Source organism: Formica exsecta, unplaced genomic scaffold (genome assembly GCF_003651465.1).
Source record: "Formica exsecta isolate Colony F162 unplaced genomic scaffold, ASM365146v1 scaffold8, whole genome shotgun sequence".
NCBI classification, from domain to species: domain Eukaryota; kingdom Metazoa; phylum Arthropoda; class Insecta; order Hymenoptera; family Formicidae; genus Formica; species Formica exsecta.
The window spans coordinates 363,092-377,234 of NW_021853569.1; the positions used below are offsets into that span (position 1 = coordinate 363,092).

The 14,143-nt window shown below is 30.2% G+C and overlaps 4 protein-coding genes across 6 annotated transcripts; all 4 read left to right on the plus strand.

Annotated features, from left to right (window-relative positions):
- Nucleotides 1–219: 219 nt before the first annotated feature.
- LOC115244115 lies at nt 220–1,299 on the plus strand. The gene is made up of 3 exons (XM_029821510.1): nt 220–677; nt 750–958; nt 1,171–1,299. The coding sequence occupies exons 1-2, from the start codon at nt 220–222 to the stop codon at nt 802–804; spliced, it is 513 nt and encodes a 170-aa protein (XP_029677370.1). The 3' UTR covers nt 805–958; nt 1,171–1,299.
- A 1,764-nt stretch (nt 1,300–3,063) lies between these two features.
- LOC115244113 (cysteine dioxygenase type 1) lies at nt 3,064–9,987 on the plus strand. The gene is made up of 5 exons (XM_029821508.1): nt 3,064–3,604; nt 8,494–8,635; nt 8,747–8,852; nt 9,136–9,305; nt 9,574–9,987. Exons 1-5 carry the CDS (start codon nt 3,363–3,365, stop codon nt 9,607–9,609), a joined length of 696 nt encoding a protein of 231 aa, XP_029677368.1. The 5' UTR covers nt 3,064–3,362; the 3' UTR covers nt 9,610–9,987.
- Nucleotides 9,988–10,542: 555 nt separating this feature from the next.
- On the plus strand, nt 10,543–11,213 carry LOC115244114 (succinate dehydrogenase assembly factor 3, mitochondrial). Its single transcript, XM_029821509.1, has 2 exons — nt 10,543–10,773; nt 10,909–11,213. The coding sequence occupies exons 1-2, from the start codon at nt 10,597–10,599 to the stop codon at nt 11,089–11,091; spliced, it is 360 nt and encodes a 119-aa protein (XP_029677369.1). The 5' UTR covers nt 10,543–10,596; the 3' UTR covers nt 11,092–11,213.
- On the plus strand, nt 11,076–14,140 carry LOC115244111 (nucleoside diphosphate-linked moiety X motif 19). 3 transcript variants are annotated; one of them, XM_029821505.1, is made up of 5 exons: nt 11,076–11,453; nt 12,172–12,505; nt 12,571–12,806; nt 12,884–13,039; nt 13,147–14,140. In XM_029821505.1, exons 1-5 carry the CDS (start codon nt 11,379–11,381, stop codon nt 13,420–13,422), a joined length of 1,077 nt encoding a protein of 358 aa, XP_029677365.1. In that variant the 5' UTR covers nt 11,076–11,378; the 3' UTR covers nt 13,423–14,140. The 3 variants fall into 3 exon arrangements, with proteins under 3 accessions (XP_029677365.1, XP_029677366.1, XP_029677367.1); XM_029821506.1 differs by lacking the exon at nt 11,076–11,453 and adding an exon at nt 11,684–11,923; XM_029821507.1 differs by lacking the exon at nt 11,076–11,453 and adding an exon at nt 11,684–11,896.
- The last annotated feature ends 3 nt before the right edge of the window (nt 14,141–14,143 follow it).

Here is a 14,143-nt window from a genome sequence, read left to right on the forward strand (position 1 = left end):
CAGATATTTTAATTGAAAATTGAAAAATAAAAACAATTTCAATATATACACAAATCTGTATTCCCTTCTTTTTCTCATAAATTCTCGAAATATTTGGACAGATGTAGATCACTAGTAAATTGCATCAACTGCTACAGATCAAGAGATCGATGTTGTTGCGTTACATTCGTTCCGGTAGATAGTCACATAGTCGCAGCAAACTGCAATTACAAGAAAGCAATGATTTGTCTGTACTGTGATAATCGCCAAGATAAGTGCACGTGCAGAGCACCGATCGAAAAATGTTTGTGCTGTGGGTTGCCATCAGATGTTTGTGACTGCCAAAATGATGAAGATCACAGTAATAACCGTGGAAGAATTGCCAGAAAGCCGGATGAGGATCAATCAATCCGGGTTACCAGTTGGAAGCCGAAAAGAGAAATTAGGCGATATTTCGCGAGAAATCTAGAGGACTTTCGATCAGATTCTATCGAAGAGTGTCACTGCTACGAGAAACCGAAACGACAACGGCGCGAGAAACTACCTTATCAGCGGTTGAATATCTTCTCGGATGTGATGAACGAACTACAGCAAAAGATGAGCGAGTCCGTATGCTGTTCACGATGCTGGAGAAATCCGTGTTGCTGCGGATCGCAGATTGAAGATAAAGGAAAAGAAAAATGGAAAGCCAATGTTGGGTATGTGGCTGCCAGAAAATATTCTGAAACGATATTAAAACTTTACGAAATTATTTTTATGTCATTAATTAGATATCATAAAACAGAAAAGTCGCCAAAAGCAAGTCGCCGAATAATTGCCGATTGAGTCCAAGAAACGAACATAAAAACATTGTTAAAAAATCAATATTAGTTCGACATATTGGTTGCGTTTGTAAATTGTCGCCATGCAGATGCAGGAAAAACGGATTATACAAAAAACCACTGGCAAAATGTTATTATTGCAAAAGTTTGCCTTGCAGGTGAGTAGATTAAACTATATATAAATGATACAGATTGTAATTATATATTTTTTTATATAATGTCATCACAGAATCTAGTTTGTAAAGCATTTAATATTGTTTAAGAGATTTTGCAAATAATCGAGTTCGAATATTACCCACACGCTCATCAATACTTACAAGTGACCCTCGTACTTTCCGTTGTTAGTTTTTTATTGCATTCTTTGCTGCAGCTGCGTTATAGCAGGTAGCCCGGTAACCGAGGCTGTGCAAGTGCAGTGATTCATCAAATCGTACCGAACAAAAGCGAAGACGAAAAAGGTTCACCAATTTCAGAAACAAATATGGAAATGTTTCAGTGTATATAATTATGGTATAGTATAAATTCTAAAATAGAAGAATTCTAAAATATGTATTTAAAACAGAAGAGAGATACAAATATTAACATTTTCACGCACAAGAGATAATATTAACAAATTATTTTGAACATATATACTAGTAATATATATTACTTTTATCTTTCGATAATTTATATACTCGATTTTGCAATTAATAAAACATTTTATGAAAATTGAAATTCTCTCTCTCTCTCTCTCTCTCTCTCTCTCTCTCCTTTAGATAGATGACAAATACGTATTTTTTCTAAATTTTATAAATAACAAAAATAAAGTAAAAATGTTATATAAATTGAAAACATATTATTCTCTTATCATTCAATATTTAGAATATCTCAATAATGATAATCATATATTTATGTGCGATGTGTATTAATGTTACCAAATTGATTGTAATGTTTTTTTAACCTTTAAATTTCATAATATTCTGACATGATGCAAATGTTTAATATTTCTTCGGGTCAGAAGATAAGAACTCTCAGAGACACATATATCATGTACAGTTGTATACGTTTTATATGTCGCAAAACATGCGTAACCACAGAATTCGAAAGTTAAAAAAACGTTTACGTTTTTAATTATCTTAATAATAAATATCTTAAATATTCGATAAGTAAATGCATAATATATTTATTTCGCCTATCAAGATATTTATTCATCTTATAAATATAAATAATTAAGAATTTTAATTTAATTAATAATAAAATTATAATATTTGTTAATATAAAATTTATAACATTATTATTCCTTGTATAATCAACATGAAAAATGCAATTTGCGTAAATAGAACTTTGACTTTCCTCTCTGAAAATATGTGCTATTTGTAATATATAATATCTTTTAATATATTATAAATGACAAATAACACATTTTATTATAAAGTTTATAAATTTATAAAGAATATTAAACAGACAAAATCCGATTAAATACAAAAATTATTCTTATATACATATGTCCATTATTAATCAGAGATTAACGTCGAAAACCAGAGATTACGTACAAAGTAAAGTCACAACAATATTATACAGGGTGTCTACTCTAATCTTGCAAAAACATTCCCTGATCTTCCAGGTATTTTTATTCAAAATTCCAGGTAAAGAAAATATTTTAAAGATTTATTAGGGTGTGCAACTTTCTAAAATAAGTCTTTTTATTGTATACATTTTGTGATGTTTTTCATTCATATGGAGGAAAAACACAAAGCCTCTTAAGTTTCAATGTTATATTTATAAATGTACTAAAAAAAAACTGAATAACTTTTGTAAGATAAGCATTTTTCATTTGCATATAAAATTTTCATTTTTTTGTCACTAAAAATTACAATAAAGAGTACGTACTGTATATTCAATATTTTGTTAAGACATTAAATATAAACAAACATAAATATATATTTATAATATATTTTAAACATAATTTACTTGGCTTGCCGACTGTTTACAATATAAAAACAAAATTATCAAACAGAGGATTTTTTAAAGAAATTCCCTGACTCCCAATAAAATTCCATGAGAATTCCATGATTTTTCCAGGTACAGAAAGTCCTTGAAAATTGCAGATTTTCTATATTTTTCCAAAGAGTAGATATCCTGTTATAAATTTGATTCCAAGTTTTTCCTCGACAAGTTTTCATTGAAAAATACATCACAAAACGAGAAGTACGCAAAATGACAGTACCATTCTGATGACTGGTTGGAGTAGGGGGCATCTTATACTGCATATAAGATACTCACGTTGTACTAGGCCCGTATCGGCTATAAGCGAGTAAAGACAGCGAGGTAGTTGGACACGGGAATTAGTACGATCTCACATCACAGTTAGTGCTCGGCGTATACAGACCCAACATTAATCTCTTTCCTCCCTTCGCTTTCGAGAGTCTGCATTCTCCGTGTCAGACGGGACGCACCGAGGCACGTTTTAACGTACTCGGTACTAAATATTCCCCGGTGCAATTTGTATCTCGTGCTCGTAGAAATTAGAAGAAACTTTTACCAGTTAGAACCGTCAAAGTGTTGATACTTCGTAGCTGAATAATGGAGATTTGTAACGAGGAGGATCGACTGTACAACATACCACGTGAAAAATCATCATGCCTCATTGAGAACACGGAGAAACTTCGACGAGAAAAAGTTTCTACCCTCCGGGAACTTATAGATGCACTACATGAGGCTTTTCAAACGGATCACGTAAATATCGATTGCGTTCAGGACCTGATGACGAGCTACAAAAGCAATCCTGTGGAGTGGAAGAAGTTTGCCAAGTTCGATAGATACAGGTATTGTGGCACTTATTGATTTATTTACAAAGGTTACCTAATATTTAACAAAATATATCTTATGCGTAGTTCTGATTAATACATATATAATCATTTCTTTGTGCAACAAACATTTTATATTTACGATTATATCATTATAATAATTACACTCAAAAAAATGTCTTGCTGATATAGGTAGATTTTAAGGTGTCACAACAAAAATTTATCGCTATTTTTTGTATCTGTTAGAATATTGTCTGTTACATATAGAATTTATAGCAGCAATATTCTAATAATATCTTCTAGAAAATTTAGGTCCCATTGCCAAATGTTAATCACTGCATTGGATAAATATGAGTTTCGATACTACAGCTAGAACGATCTTTGTGAGAAATATAACTGCCAATTATAACTGCAGCATTGAAAAATTGAGAGAAATTGTTTAAAAGAGCTAGATAGATTGGGCGCATTATACAAATATGTTATATGTGAGGATTATATATTCATTTGTTTCTTGCGGCTAATTTTTTCTGTGTACCACAGCCAAACTTTATAACGAGTATGATTGGCCTTAACATGGATAGGCGCCACAGAAAAACATTCTTTCTAAATTTCACAAACAGTTCAGATATAAATTCTGTCTCTGTGACTTAGATTGATTAAATGCGAAACATATGCGATATCACAGTATTTGCTAATCATTTATGTACCTCAGTTAATTTTGCGCACCCAGAAAATTTTTGCTGTAGTTGCAATACCACTTTTTTGAGTGTATAGAAGATTTGAAAATTATATACTGTTTTATTTTATAACAACTTTGATTATTTTAAACAGTTAATAATATAAATTATCAATACATAAAGAAGAGAATACAGTTGAAAAAAATCTGTACACGATAGTAACAAAATATAATTGCATAAATCACACATAAAAAGTTTACAAAATTAATTAAAAATTTTTTTGCGCACAATTATAATCGCGATAGAGAGTACGAAAAGAATACGAGAGAAAGAGAAAGAGAGAGTAAGAGGGAGAGAGAGAAAGATTCAAGAATGAAATTATAATCGTTCTTGCGCGAGAACGAGAACGATTTATTCGATAAGGTTTACATATTTGATCAAAGATAATGCTATATATCTTTTGAAAAAATGAAATTTTTACCGCGATAAAAATTACTATGAATACGAAGTATATATACGACGTATATACGGAAAAAATACGTATGTTTGTCGAGCAATCATAAGGTAATTATACATTGACAATTACGGTACTACTATAAACAAAATCGGTGCGTAACGGTAATGATCAATCAGGAACATTCCGCAGAAATGCGTCAATGACAGCGGTTGTTGGGTCATAACTGACGAGAGTAAATATTTTCCCCAATCACTGTATTTGAAATGTGTAAATAGAAGGCATACAACGTTCTACGCGTGTGGAATTGTGAAATGAAATTAACACGAAGTTCAGGATAGGTTATCGTCGCCCGTTCTCGCGTCCACACGTCTCTACTCGTTCTCTGTTGTTTCACGGAAAACGTGGAAAGAATTCAGTAATCTTGTGCTGAAGTGACCCGTAATACCACTAACACTCGTGATAGAAGTGGAATAGTCAGTTAATGATTGTTAGACGAAGAAAAATATGTTAGAGACGCCTCGGTGAAACTGGATTATCGCTGCAATTTCTGATCTCATGATCGACATAAATAATGTGTAGATAATATAATATACGCAATAGAGATACATAAACTATCCCCAGGAATATGCAATCTTAAATAAAAACTATTTTATTTGTATAAAGAAATGTGAATGATATATCAAAATATCTGAGAAAACGGAAAATTTTCGAGATAAATAAAATAATTTGATAGATGTTCACAAACAAATAATTTGTAATCAACTTTTTTACAATTTCATTAATAACCTCGTAGAGTTAGAAGTACACGCAGATAAATCACGAATCAAAGAAAAATTTTCGTGTTTCCCAGTAATAACATTAATAAATAAATTTATTATATTATTTATAACAGCATATCTATTTATCATTTATTTCTATAATTTTAGTAACACAAGATTAGCTTATTTATTGCAGCATTATCTGAAAATATCTTTATTCGTGTGATAAGAGCGAGAGAACGTTCTAGAATTGTTAGTTATTATCCTGAATATATTCAACAAATTGTGCGATACAACTCGCACATTTTCATATATAAAGTATAGTGTTTTAAAACAGGTATTATTAATGCACACATGTAATCGTTAGACGTCCGAGAAATACTTCCATTAACAAGAAACTTAAGAGAACTCTTTTTCTCTCTTTTAATTATTATTTAATATTTATATTACCGCACAGATTAATTATTTTGTTATTATATATATATGCTAAATAGAGTAATATATATAAATAGAAGAAAAAATAATAAGTATTTTAGTAAATCGCTAATTGTCGACAATATTGTATTAATTTTGTACTATATCGACACTCTTGATAGCTCTTGATTAAGCGGGCAACCGCAAATGAGAATGAAAATGAGTTTACGAGTTTGCGAGATAACAAGCACCTTGGACACATGTGGAATTACAGTGTGCAGTAACTGAGATCCACGTGACTCGGGAAAGTACGGAAACTACGGCGCACGTTTACCGGTTTTGCTGTTAACACAAAGTAGAACGTAAACTGAACGGCACACAAAAAACTCGGCAAATATTCCTTCTGCCTCCTCCTTATTCTAACGAAAGGCCTCTCGTAGAAAAAAAAAAAAAAAACATTTTCGGCATGATAGCCATCATGTCTTAACGGAATACCGTATAATGCAATGCTTTTCACAAAGATCTAAAATAGATAAATGTACACAATCTGTGTGGATTATAGAAACTTTCTATTTTAATAATATACTAAAATATATTAAAGAATTAATTATACACTATTATTTAAAGTAATATAAATAAATATACTCTTATAACACACATATAAAAAGTATGATACTATTTTCTTCCAATTTAAAATTTTATTTTATTTTCACGAGATAAAACAGAGCATGATCAAATCTTTTAGCACGCTCTAGATTTTTTCCAATAATTCGTCTAAATATTATTGTTTTAATTCAATATTCTGATATTTTTAAATAACGAGATTTTAAAATATTCTGAGATATAGAGTTTATATATAAAATAACGTTTTATAAATAATGCAATTATAAAAACAATTATAAAATTACATAAAAAAAGAATAATTTATTTTAAAAATCTTATATATTTTTCCAGGGTTGGAAAGTTGCTTTATAAAAGTAACTCGTTACCGTTACCGTTCTTTTTTCTAAAAAGTTACCGTTACTCGTTACCAATTTTAAAAAGTAACTTGTTACCGTTACCGTTACTCAAAAAATAACGAGTCGTTACAATTTCCGTTAGTTTTTTTATATATAACAATAACTACATACAATTTTTTTTTAATACAAGATCAAATTAAATACTAAAAATTTTTAAACATTGTCTTACAAAGAAACAAGATACCAAAATGAGTTTTCAGTAGTTTTCATGTAATGCTGCATTCCAACACTCTTATCAATATTTTCCTTTGTACGAAAATTATACCGAGTAAATTCAAAAAAAGTAACGATAAAAATAACTGTTAAATTTGTTACTCGTTACCGAAAAATGTAACGAAGTTACTTTTTCCGTTTCAAACAAAATTTGTAACGCCGTTACTTCCCAACTCTGTATTTTTCTTAAAAATATTTTTCCCAGTTTTACTACTTAAAGAGATTTTCGTATGGAAGTAAAGTAGAGATATTTAAATGTGCGATTGACCGGTGTATAATCAGTTATATACTTTTCATACATATGTTTCCCTTCTCCATGTTCGCGTTGTGTACAATTCAGGACATCGGTATATTAATATGATATCCGCGAAAAAAAAAACAAACGGAATATGCAGCTACGAAAAGCATCGAAATTCCGGATTTATATTCGCTCTGTTGCAGGAAAATTGCAGATCACCAATTCATAAATTGTATATGACATTCGATTTATATTAATGCTTCGTAAATAATTCTATCTTCTGGAATGATAAATCCGTTGTTATCAAAATACATATTATAAATAATTGATTATTTAATACCGCTGCATCACACAGACATACGATATGTAGCACAATTTTGAATTTAAATAAACTATTTTTTCCGGAAAAACAATTTTTGTTTATTCCCCAGAGAATCGGAAATAATATTTCAATTGTATTACAACTTAAATTCTTATATAATCTGTGTTTTAAAATCATTGAAAACTTGTCTAAATTCTTTGTTTTAATAGCAGTTTGACTTAAATCGTAACTAATATTTTTCGAAGTTTAATGATCCTCAACTTAATAATAATACTAATTTAATTAATATACTTAATTTAGTATATAAAACCGTTTTTTTTTTATAAACTGGATTAGTTAATAATAGTAATTGATTCCGAGTGATTTTGTTGGAATTTATCATGACTGGTTAACCAGATAAGTTTTTGATTGCAAGTTATAACAAATATCTATACTAACGTAAAAGCTGATGCAAGAGATTTCACAATATGTGCTGCTATTAAATCTCAGCAGATCATTAATTAACAATATCTAATTACGTAAATAACATCAATAATTGAAGTAGATCAATAATACTAGACTTGTTGCCAAATTAAGCTTATATTATATTTATGCATGTGTAAAATTTGTGTACGTAAAAATTGTTTATTAAATATGCATGTGCATTTAAAATATACATCAAAATTTCGAAATTTTTGAAAGGTTAATCGACAGTATATAAACCAATAAAAAAAATTGTGATTGCGTGTGTGTGTGTGGATCAAGTAACATTAGATGCAAAAAAATTATTAAGAAGCAACATACCAGGTATAACAATGCTGTGTTTGCAGATATACAAGAAATCTAGTTGATGAAGGAAACGGTAGGTTCAACCTTATGGTCTTGTGTTGGGGGGAAGGTCATGGATCAGCCATACATGATCACGCCAACGCGCACTGCGTGATGAAAGTCCTGCAAGGAAAACTATGCGAGGTATAAAAATGATCGCATTTGATGTTTTTTTTTCTTTTAATTATTGAAGAGTTTATTTATAATAATAAAATGCACATATCGCGATATAAAATCGTGATATTAAAATGCTAGACTAGATACGCATGGCCCGAAAAGTTCAAAATGGAAGAAGATGTGGAAGAGCTCAAAGAACTGGAAAGGAATACGCTTGATACAAACGAGATATGTTACATCAATGGTATGATTTTTTAAATCAAGCTATAAATAATAAATTTTATATATATATTTAATACGTAATAAATAAGTAGTTTCTGCGAAACTTTATAATTTTTTTTGCATAAAAACTTATCTTTCTTTCTATAGAGAGATGTCAAACCTGAATCATTTTTACAAGAGCGCTATTGCAAAACAAAGTTTTAAATGCAAATTTTGATTTATAAATACAATTATATATAAATACGGGTAGATAATATAATTTTATACATATACTGAATATAATTTCTCTTATATTTCTGTTCAAGATTCGTTAGGTTTGCATCGTGTCGAAAATCCAAGTGCGATGAATCCTGCAGTCTCTCTACATTTATATTCGCCACCATTCTCAACATGCTCAGTTTTCAACAAGCAAACTGGACAAAAGTCTATGTGTAAAGTCACGTTCTGGTCCAAATATGGAGAACGAAGAAACCGGGTAAGAAACTGAGATCCGGTTATCTCAAAAGATTCATCTCACTATGTGATACTCGACCTGTCCGCTTAAGTTTCTGATCAAAGAATCTTGTTGCTAATCAAATTTACATTTATAATTGAAAGTCATTACAAAGAGTTGAAAACTTAATTGATGTTTTCAGTAAATTTTGCAAGCTTTGCTCGAGTTAATTAAGTAATATAATTACCTTATTAATATAAGTATTTTTTATATATATGAACAAAAATTTAATATAATTTATAATTTATAGGAAATTCAAGATGCCAGATCTCCAGAGGATAACTAGTGTAACGATAAATAAGAACGCAGAGATATCATCAACAATATGCCAATTAAATGCTGATGATATCCTAATTAAACACAGAAATGATTTTTATTGTCTGATAATGAAACTCGCCACCTATATATATATATATAATAATTTGTGTATAAATTAAAATAGATATGAACTGTTACAATACATTTGTATGCCATTTTCGTTATGTAATCATTTTTAAGTACTTAAAACTACTTATAAGAATATGTAGATATTTTTAAATAAAAATAGCTATATGTTTTCTTCACATTTTTTGTATCTTATTTTTTTAGGTAAAAATAAGTTATGAATTGCTATTAAACTATAGATAAATTATAAATATGTATCAAATAAAAGAAAAAGATGTATGAAAAAAAAGAGAAGGTAAATATTTATTTATATATGTATGTTAATATCTTTTGCGTCTGCTAGGCAATATTGATAAACATAAATCTTCAAATCTTCTCTATCAATGATAATAATGAGTTCAGATTCAATTTATATATTTTATATGTATTTATTAATCAAATTTATGTTATTATAAATAATATATGAATTTTCATATTGTATCTAATATATTATATCGTACAATGATTAATTTATGACTAATAATGGCTAAATTCAAACTTTTTATATATTTTCCAGTTTGATTTTGAAAATTAATTTTGAAATTCTGAAAGTTTTCTGTCGATTCACGCCAAAGTTCTCTCGAAAAGTTTGCGCGAAATTATTCACGTCGAAAATTAACACGGAATGAAATGCCGGAAATAATATAATAATAAATCACGAATAATTAAACTGAACAATTAATAATAGAATTAAAATAACCGAATTAATTGACAAATGATCTGTACAATTGCGTATGAGCGGCACAAGTAGGCTTCCTTTTTAACTAAAACTACGAATGAAGTATACATATATCACGACTGATTTTTCAGTATTACTGAACCAGTCTGTATCAGAGCACACAGATGACAGATGGCCTCTCGGACACACGTGCAGCGTGTCAGAATACTGTACAAGACGATTTTAAGGTTACATCGGGGCTTACCGGCCGAGATTCAGCCCCTAGGCAATAATTATGTTCGCGACGAGTTTAAGAGGCATAAAGAATGCGTGGAGAGCGAGGCAATTATCTTTCTCCACGAATGGACCGTGAGTAGAGATCGTTGATTATCGAGCGAGCGAAATTGCATAGGTTATGTTTACGTTGTTGGATGAGTAGAGAGTCGTTAACGAAGACTCGAGAGGCTCGCGCGATTGACGAAACATAATTAATTTCTCTCGTAGGATTACGCGGTCTCTCTCGCTGAACAGCTCGGCTTAAGGGGTCCTCACACGGGACAACCGCTAGGAAAATGTTTGAAGGAGGAGCATCTCGAGATGCTGCGGGACGAGCAAGTGTGTCAGTTGTACGAATTAATGATCGCGGCTACAGGGAAGACGGAGGCTAAATCGAAAGATAAAACGTAATTCAGTACACACGTACTGAAATTGTGTATACTCAAAGATCTTGAATGGAATTTAACAGTACTTAAACTCTTAGAATATTGTATTGTTATCGTATTGTAATGTGTAAATAAACGTATAATAAATAATTTGTCTTTGCTTCTAATCAGTTACCGAATGACGCAATTTATGCAACATGAAAAAATGATAATTGATGATAACATAACCTCTTATTTTCATTATTTTCAACGAGTAGTAAATATTCGTCTACGTAGTTCACAGTTTTATCACGTACGGAAAAAATTTTAAAGATGAAATCCTGGCAGGAATCGGCAAGTTTGATATTAGCAGCACGCCAGTATGTACAAAAATATAATCCTGCAAGTGTAAGTGCATAGAATGAACAACATATATATATATATAAACTTCATCCATGTGAAATTTCCATATCATCTTATTCTTTTATTTTACGATGATGGTGATGATAACGTAAAATGAGAAAAATCCTGAAATATTGAGTCATTACTATTATTAATTAAATATAATTTTTATTTTTTGCATACATCTTTCGTTAAATAAATAATAATAGTAATTAATAATAAATAAATTATAATTAATAATAATTATGTCAATTTATAAAATGCATCACACATAATCACGTGGACTACTTGATACAATCTGTGTTCCTCCCAACATAAAGGTGTTTTCCAGCAAATTACATAAATGACAGTGTAACACACAGTATCACACGATTGGTTATCAAATACAGAATTTAAAATTTTTTTATTTGATAGCCAATCATGTGATGTTTTGTGTTACACTGTGTCATGTAAGTATGAAAAGCTGGAAAATACTTGTAAATATTTTACTATAGTACAGAAAAATTATTCACGTAGCTATATATATACTTATACTTATCCAATTTCTTAGTCAACATATACACATGTATATTTTTATTCACGTAATATATTAATTAAAATTGATCCACTATTTATTAATAATTAAAACGGAGTACAGCCAATACTAATGAATGAATATAAGAACGCATACATAATGTTCGAGAAGTAGACATATTTAAACACACAAACAGATTTGTATTTTCAGTGCAATTACAAATTGCTATGGTTGAAACGTCATCAAAAATCAAGCTTCATGCCGGGAATGTACGTCTTCCCGGGCGGTACCACAGATGCAGCTGACTCTAGCTTGAAATGGTGCGAAATCTTCGCCGCCTTCGGTGTGAACAATGACAGTTTCGCATCTCTGGTCCCAAAGATTGCGGAGCGACCTGAGATCTATCGATCAAGACAAGATGAACTGCCGAAAGAGATCTCGCTACGCATCACGGCGATTCGCGAGACCTTCGAGGAGTCCGGGATACTGATGTGCAGACATAAAGACGCTGATACATCTACTAATTGGGCTAAACATGTATCGAGTAAGAAACTGCACAAAATGAATCAATTTGTGGCGGATGCATAATTTCAGTCATGTAATTTTTAGTACCGAAAAATGAGTTGCAAATGTGGCAAAGCAAGGTGCATAACGATGCTACAGAATTCCTTACCCTTTGCAAAAAGTTGGAATGCTATCCAGATTTGTGGGCACTGCACGAATGGAGAAATTGGTTGACACCTACGACTATGCCTGTGAAACGTTTCAATACTATATTCTATTTAGCCTGCATGCCATTGATACCTTATGCTGAATACCAAGCCGTTGAAATGGAGGATCTAAAAGTGAGATATTTGACAATATATAGTTTTCGATGAAATACGTTTCTTTTACAGAAACTAATAACTGGAAACAAATTTAGTGGGAAATGTCAGAAGATCTCTTCTCATTGAATATTACACTTCCACCGCCACAACAATATGAAATTGCAAGATTAAGTAAATTTAAAAGTATAGATAAGCTACTAGATTTTGCCATGGAACGTAATACAGAAGAAGTGCTGCAGTTGTATTTACCGGTACATAAATTAAACTCTTTTATTGATATAAATTATGAAGCAAATAATCATTAAAATCTATTGCAGTATATTATATCTCATTGTATCATAATAAATATATTTATTAGGTACTTACAATCCTAAAAGATGGTATCGTGTACGTCTTTCCTGGAGATACAATGTATCCAAAGGATGTTAACTTATTAGACGAACAGCAAATTGATAAACCAGATATTACCAGATACGAATATCGGGAGATGACACCAATAAAAAATCGAATGGAATATTGGATTACACATAATAAAGTAATTTTTACTGATATACATGGTAAAGATAATTATGTGGAAATTTCAATGCCTGGTTACAGAAAAGATTCACATGGAAATACTAAAAATAAGCTCTAAAATAAGGTATAAAAAAATATTTTTTTGTTTTTGGGGTTTTTTAATCAAATTATTTTTATGCATATTATAACTTGATAAAATATTTAGAATACAAGTAAACAAGTTTATCTTCTTGAAACAATTACAGGAGAAATATTGTTATATTTTTGTAAAATGTTAAATTGTTTTGTATCTTTGTACAATGAATTGTTAACAAACTATACATGTGAAGTCAGATTATATCAAATCTCATCAATTGTATATAAACTTAATACCTAAATTTTTCAAAAAATATGATTGTATATACACTAAATAGATACATACATATACAGGGTGTCCCAGACCTCCTGCACTATCTGCTAATAGCAGATTAGATTATTTGAAGATGATTTTTCCTCAGCAAAAATGTCGAGGCATCAATAATTTCTGTGTTATAAACGATTAAAAAAGGAGGGTTTTTTTGCAAACTACTTTCTGTAGAGAGTTAAAACTACATTCTTTAGTTGATTTTAGATAGAGTTTACTGTAATAGAAAGAATTATAATTTAAGGCTTAGTTACAAAGATGCAAAAAAACTTAGTTGAAAACTTGCAAAAAAAGAAAAGACATTTTCGCTGAGAAAAAATCATCTGGATAGGTCTTGGATACCCTGTATACAAAATTTATGCAGCGTGTTTTAAAATTGGCGGCTGTTTTGTATCTAAAAATGGCGTTTTGTAAATAAAGCTTAAATTTTTAATTA

What these genes read in the sequence shown, in the direction of transcription:
- LOC115244111 (XM_029821505.1), top strand. Translation starts at nt 11,379, where the DNA reads ATGAAATCCTGGCAGGAATCGGCAAGTTTGATATTAGCAGCACGCCAG. An exon ending in TTGGGCTAAACATGTATCGA is followed by an intron (nt 12,506 to 12,570) that starts GTAAGAAACTGC and finishes TGTAATTTTTAG; the next exon opens with TACCGAAAAATGAGTTGCAA. An exon ending in TGCTGCAGTTGTATTTACCG is followed by an intron (nt 13,040 to 13,146) that starts GTACATAAATTA and finishes TATATTTATTAG; the next exon opens with GTACTTACAATCCTAAAAGA.
- LOC115244113 (XM_029821508.1), top strand. Translation starts at nt 3,363, where the DNA reads ATGGAGATTTGTAACGAGGAGGATCGACTGTACAACATACCACGTGAA. An exon ending in GCCAAGTTCGATAGATACAG is followed by an intron (nt 3,605 to 8,493) that starts GTATTGTGGCAC and finishes CTGTGTTTGCAG; the next exon opens with ATATACAAGAAATCTAGTTG. An exon ending in CGAGATATGTTACATCAATG is followed by an intron (nt 8,853 to 9,135) that starts GTATGATTTTTT and finishes TTTCTGTTCAAG; the next exon opens with ATTCGTTAGGTTTGCATCGT.
- LOC115244115 (XM_029821510.1), top strand. Translation starts at nt 220, where the DNA reads ATGATTTGTCTGTACTGTGATAATCGCCAAGATAAGTGCACGTGCAGA. An exon ending in AAATGGAAAGCCAATGTTGG is followed by an intron (nt 678 to 749) that starts GTATGTGGCTGC and finishes GTCATTAATTAG; the next exon opens with ATATCATAAAACAGAAAAGT.
- LOC115244114 (XM_029821509.1), top strand. Translation starts at nt 10,597, where the DNA reads ATGGCCTCTCGGACACACGTGCAGCGTGTCAGAATACTGTACAAGACG. An exon ending in TCTTTCTCCACGAATGGACC is followed by an intron (nt 10,774 to 10,908) that starts GTGAGTAGAGAT and finishes TTTCTCTCGTAG; the next exon opens with GATTACGCGGTCTCTCTCGC.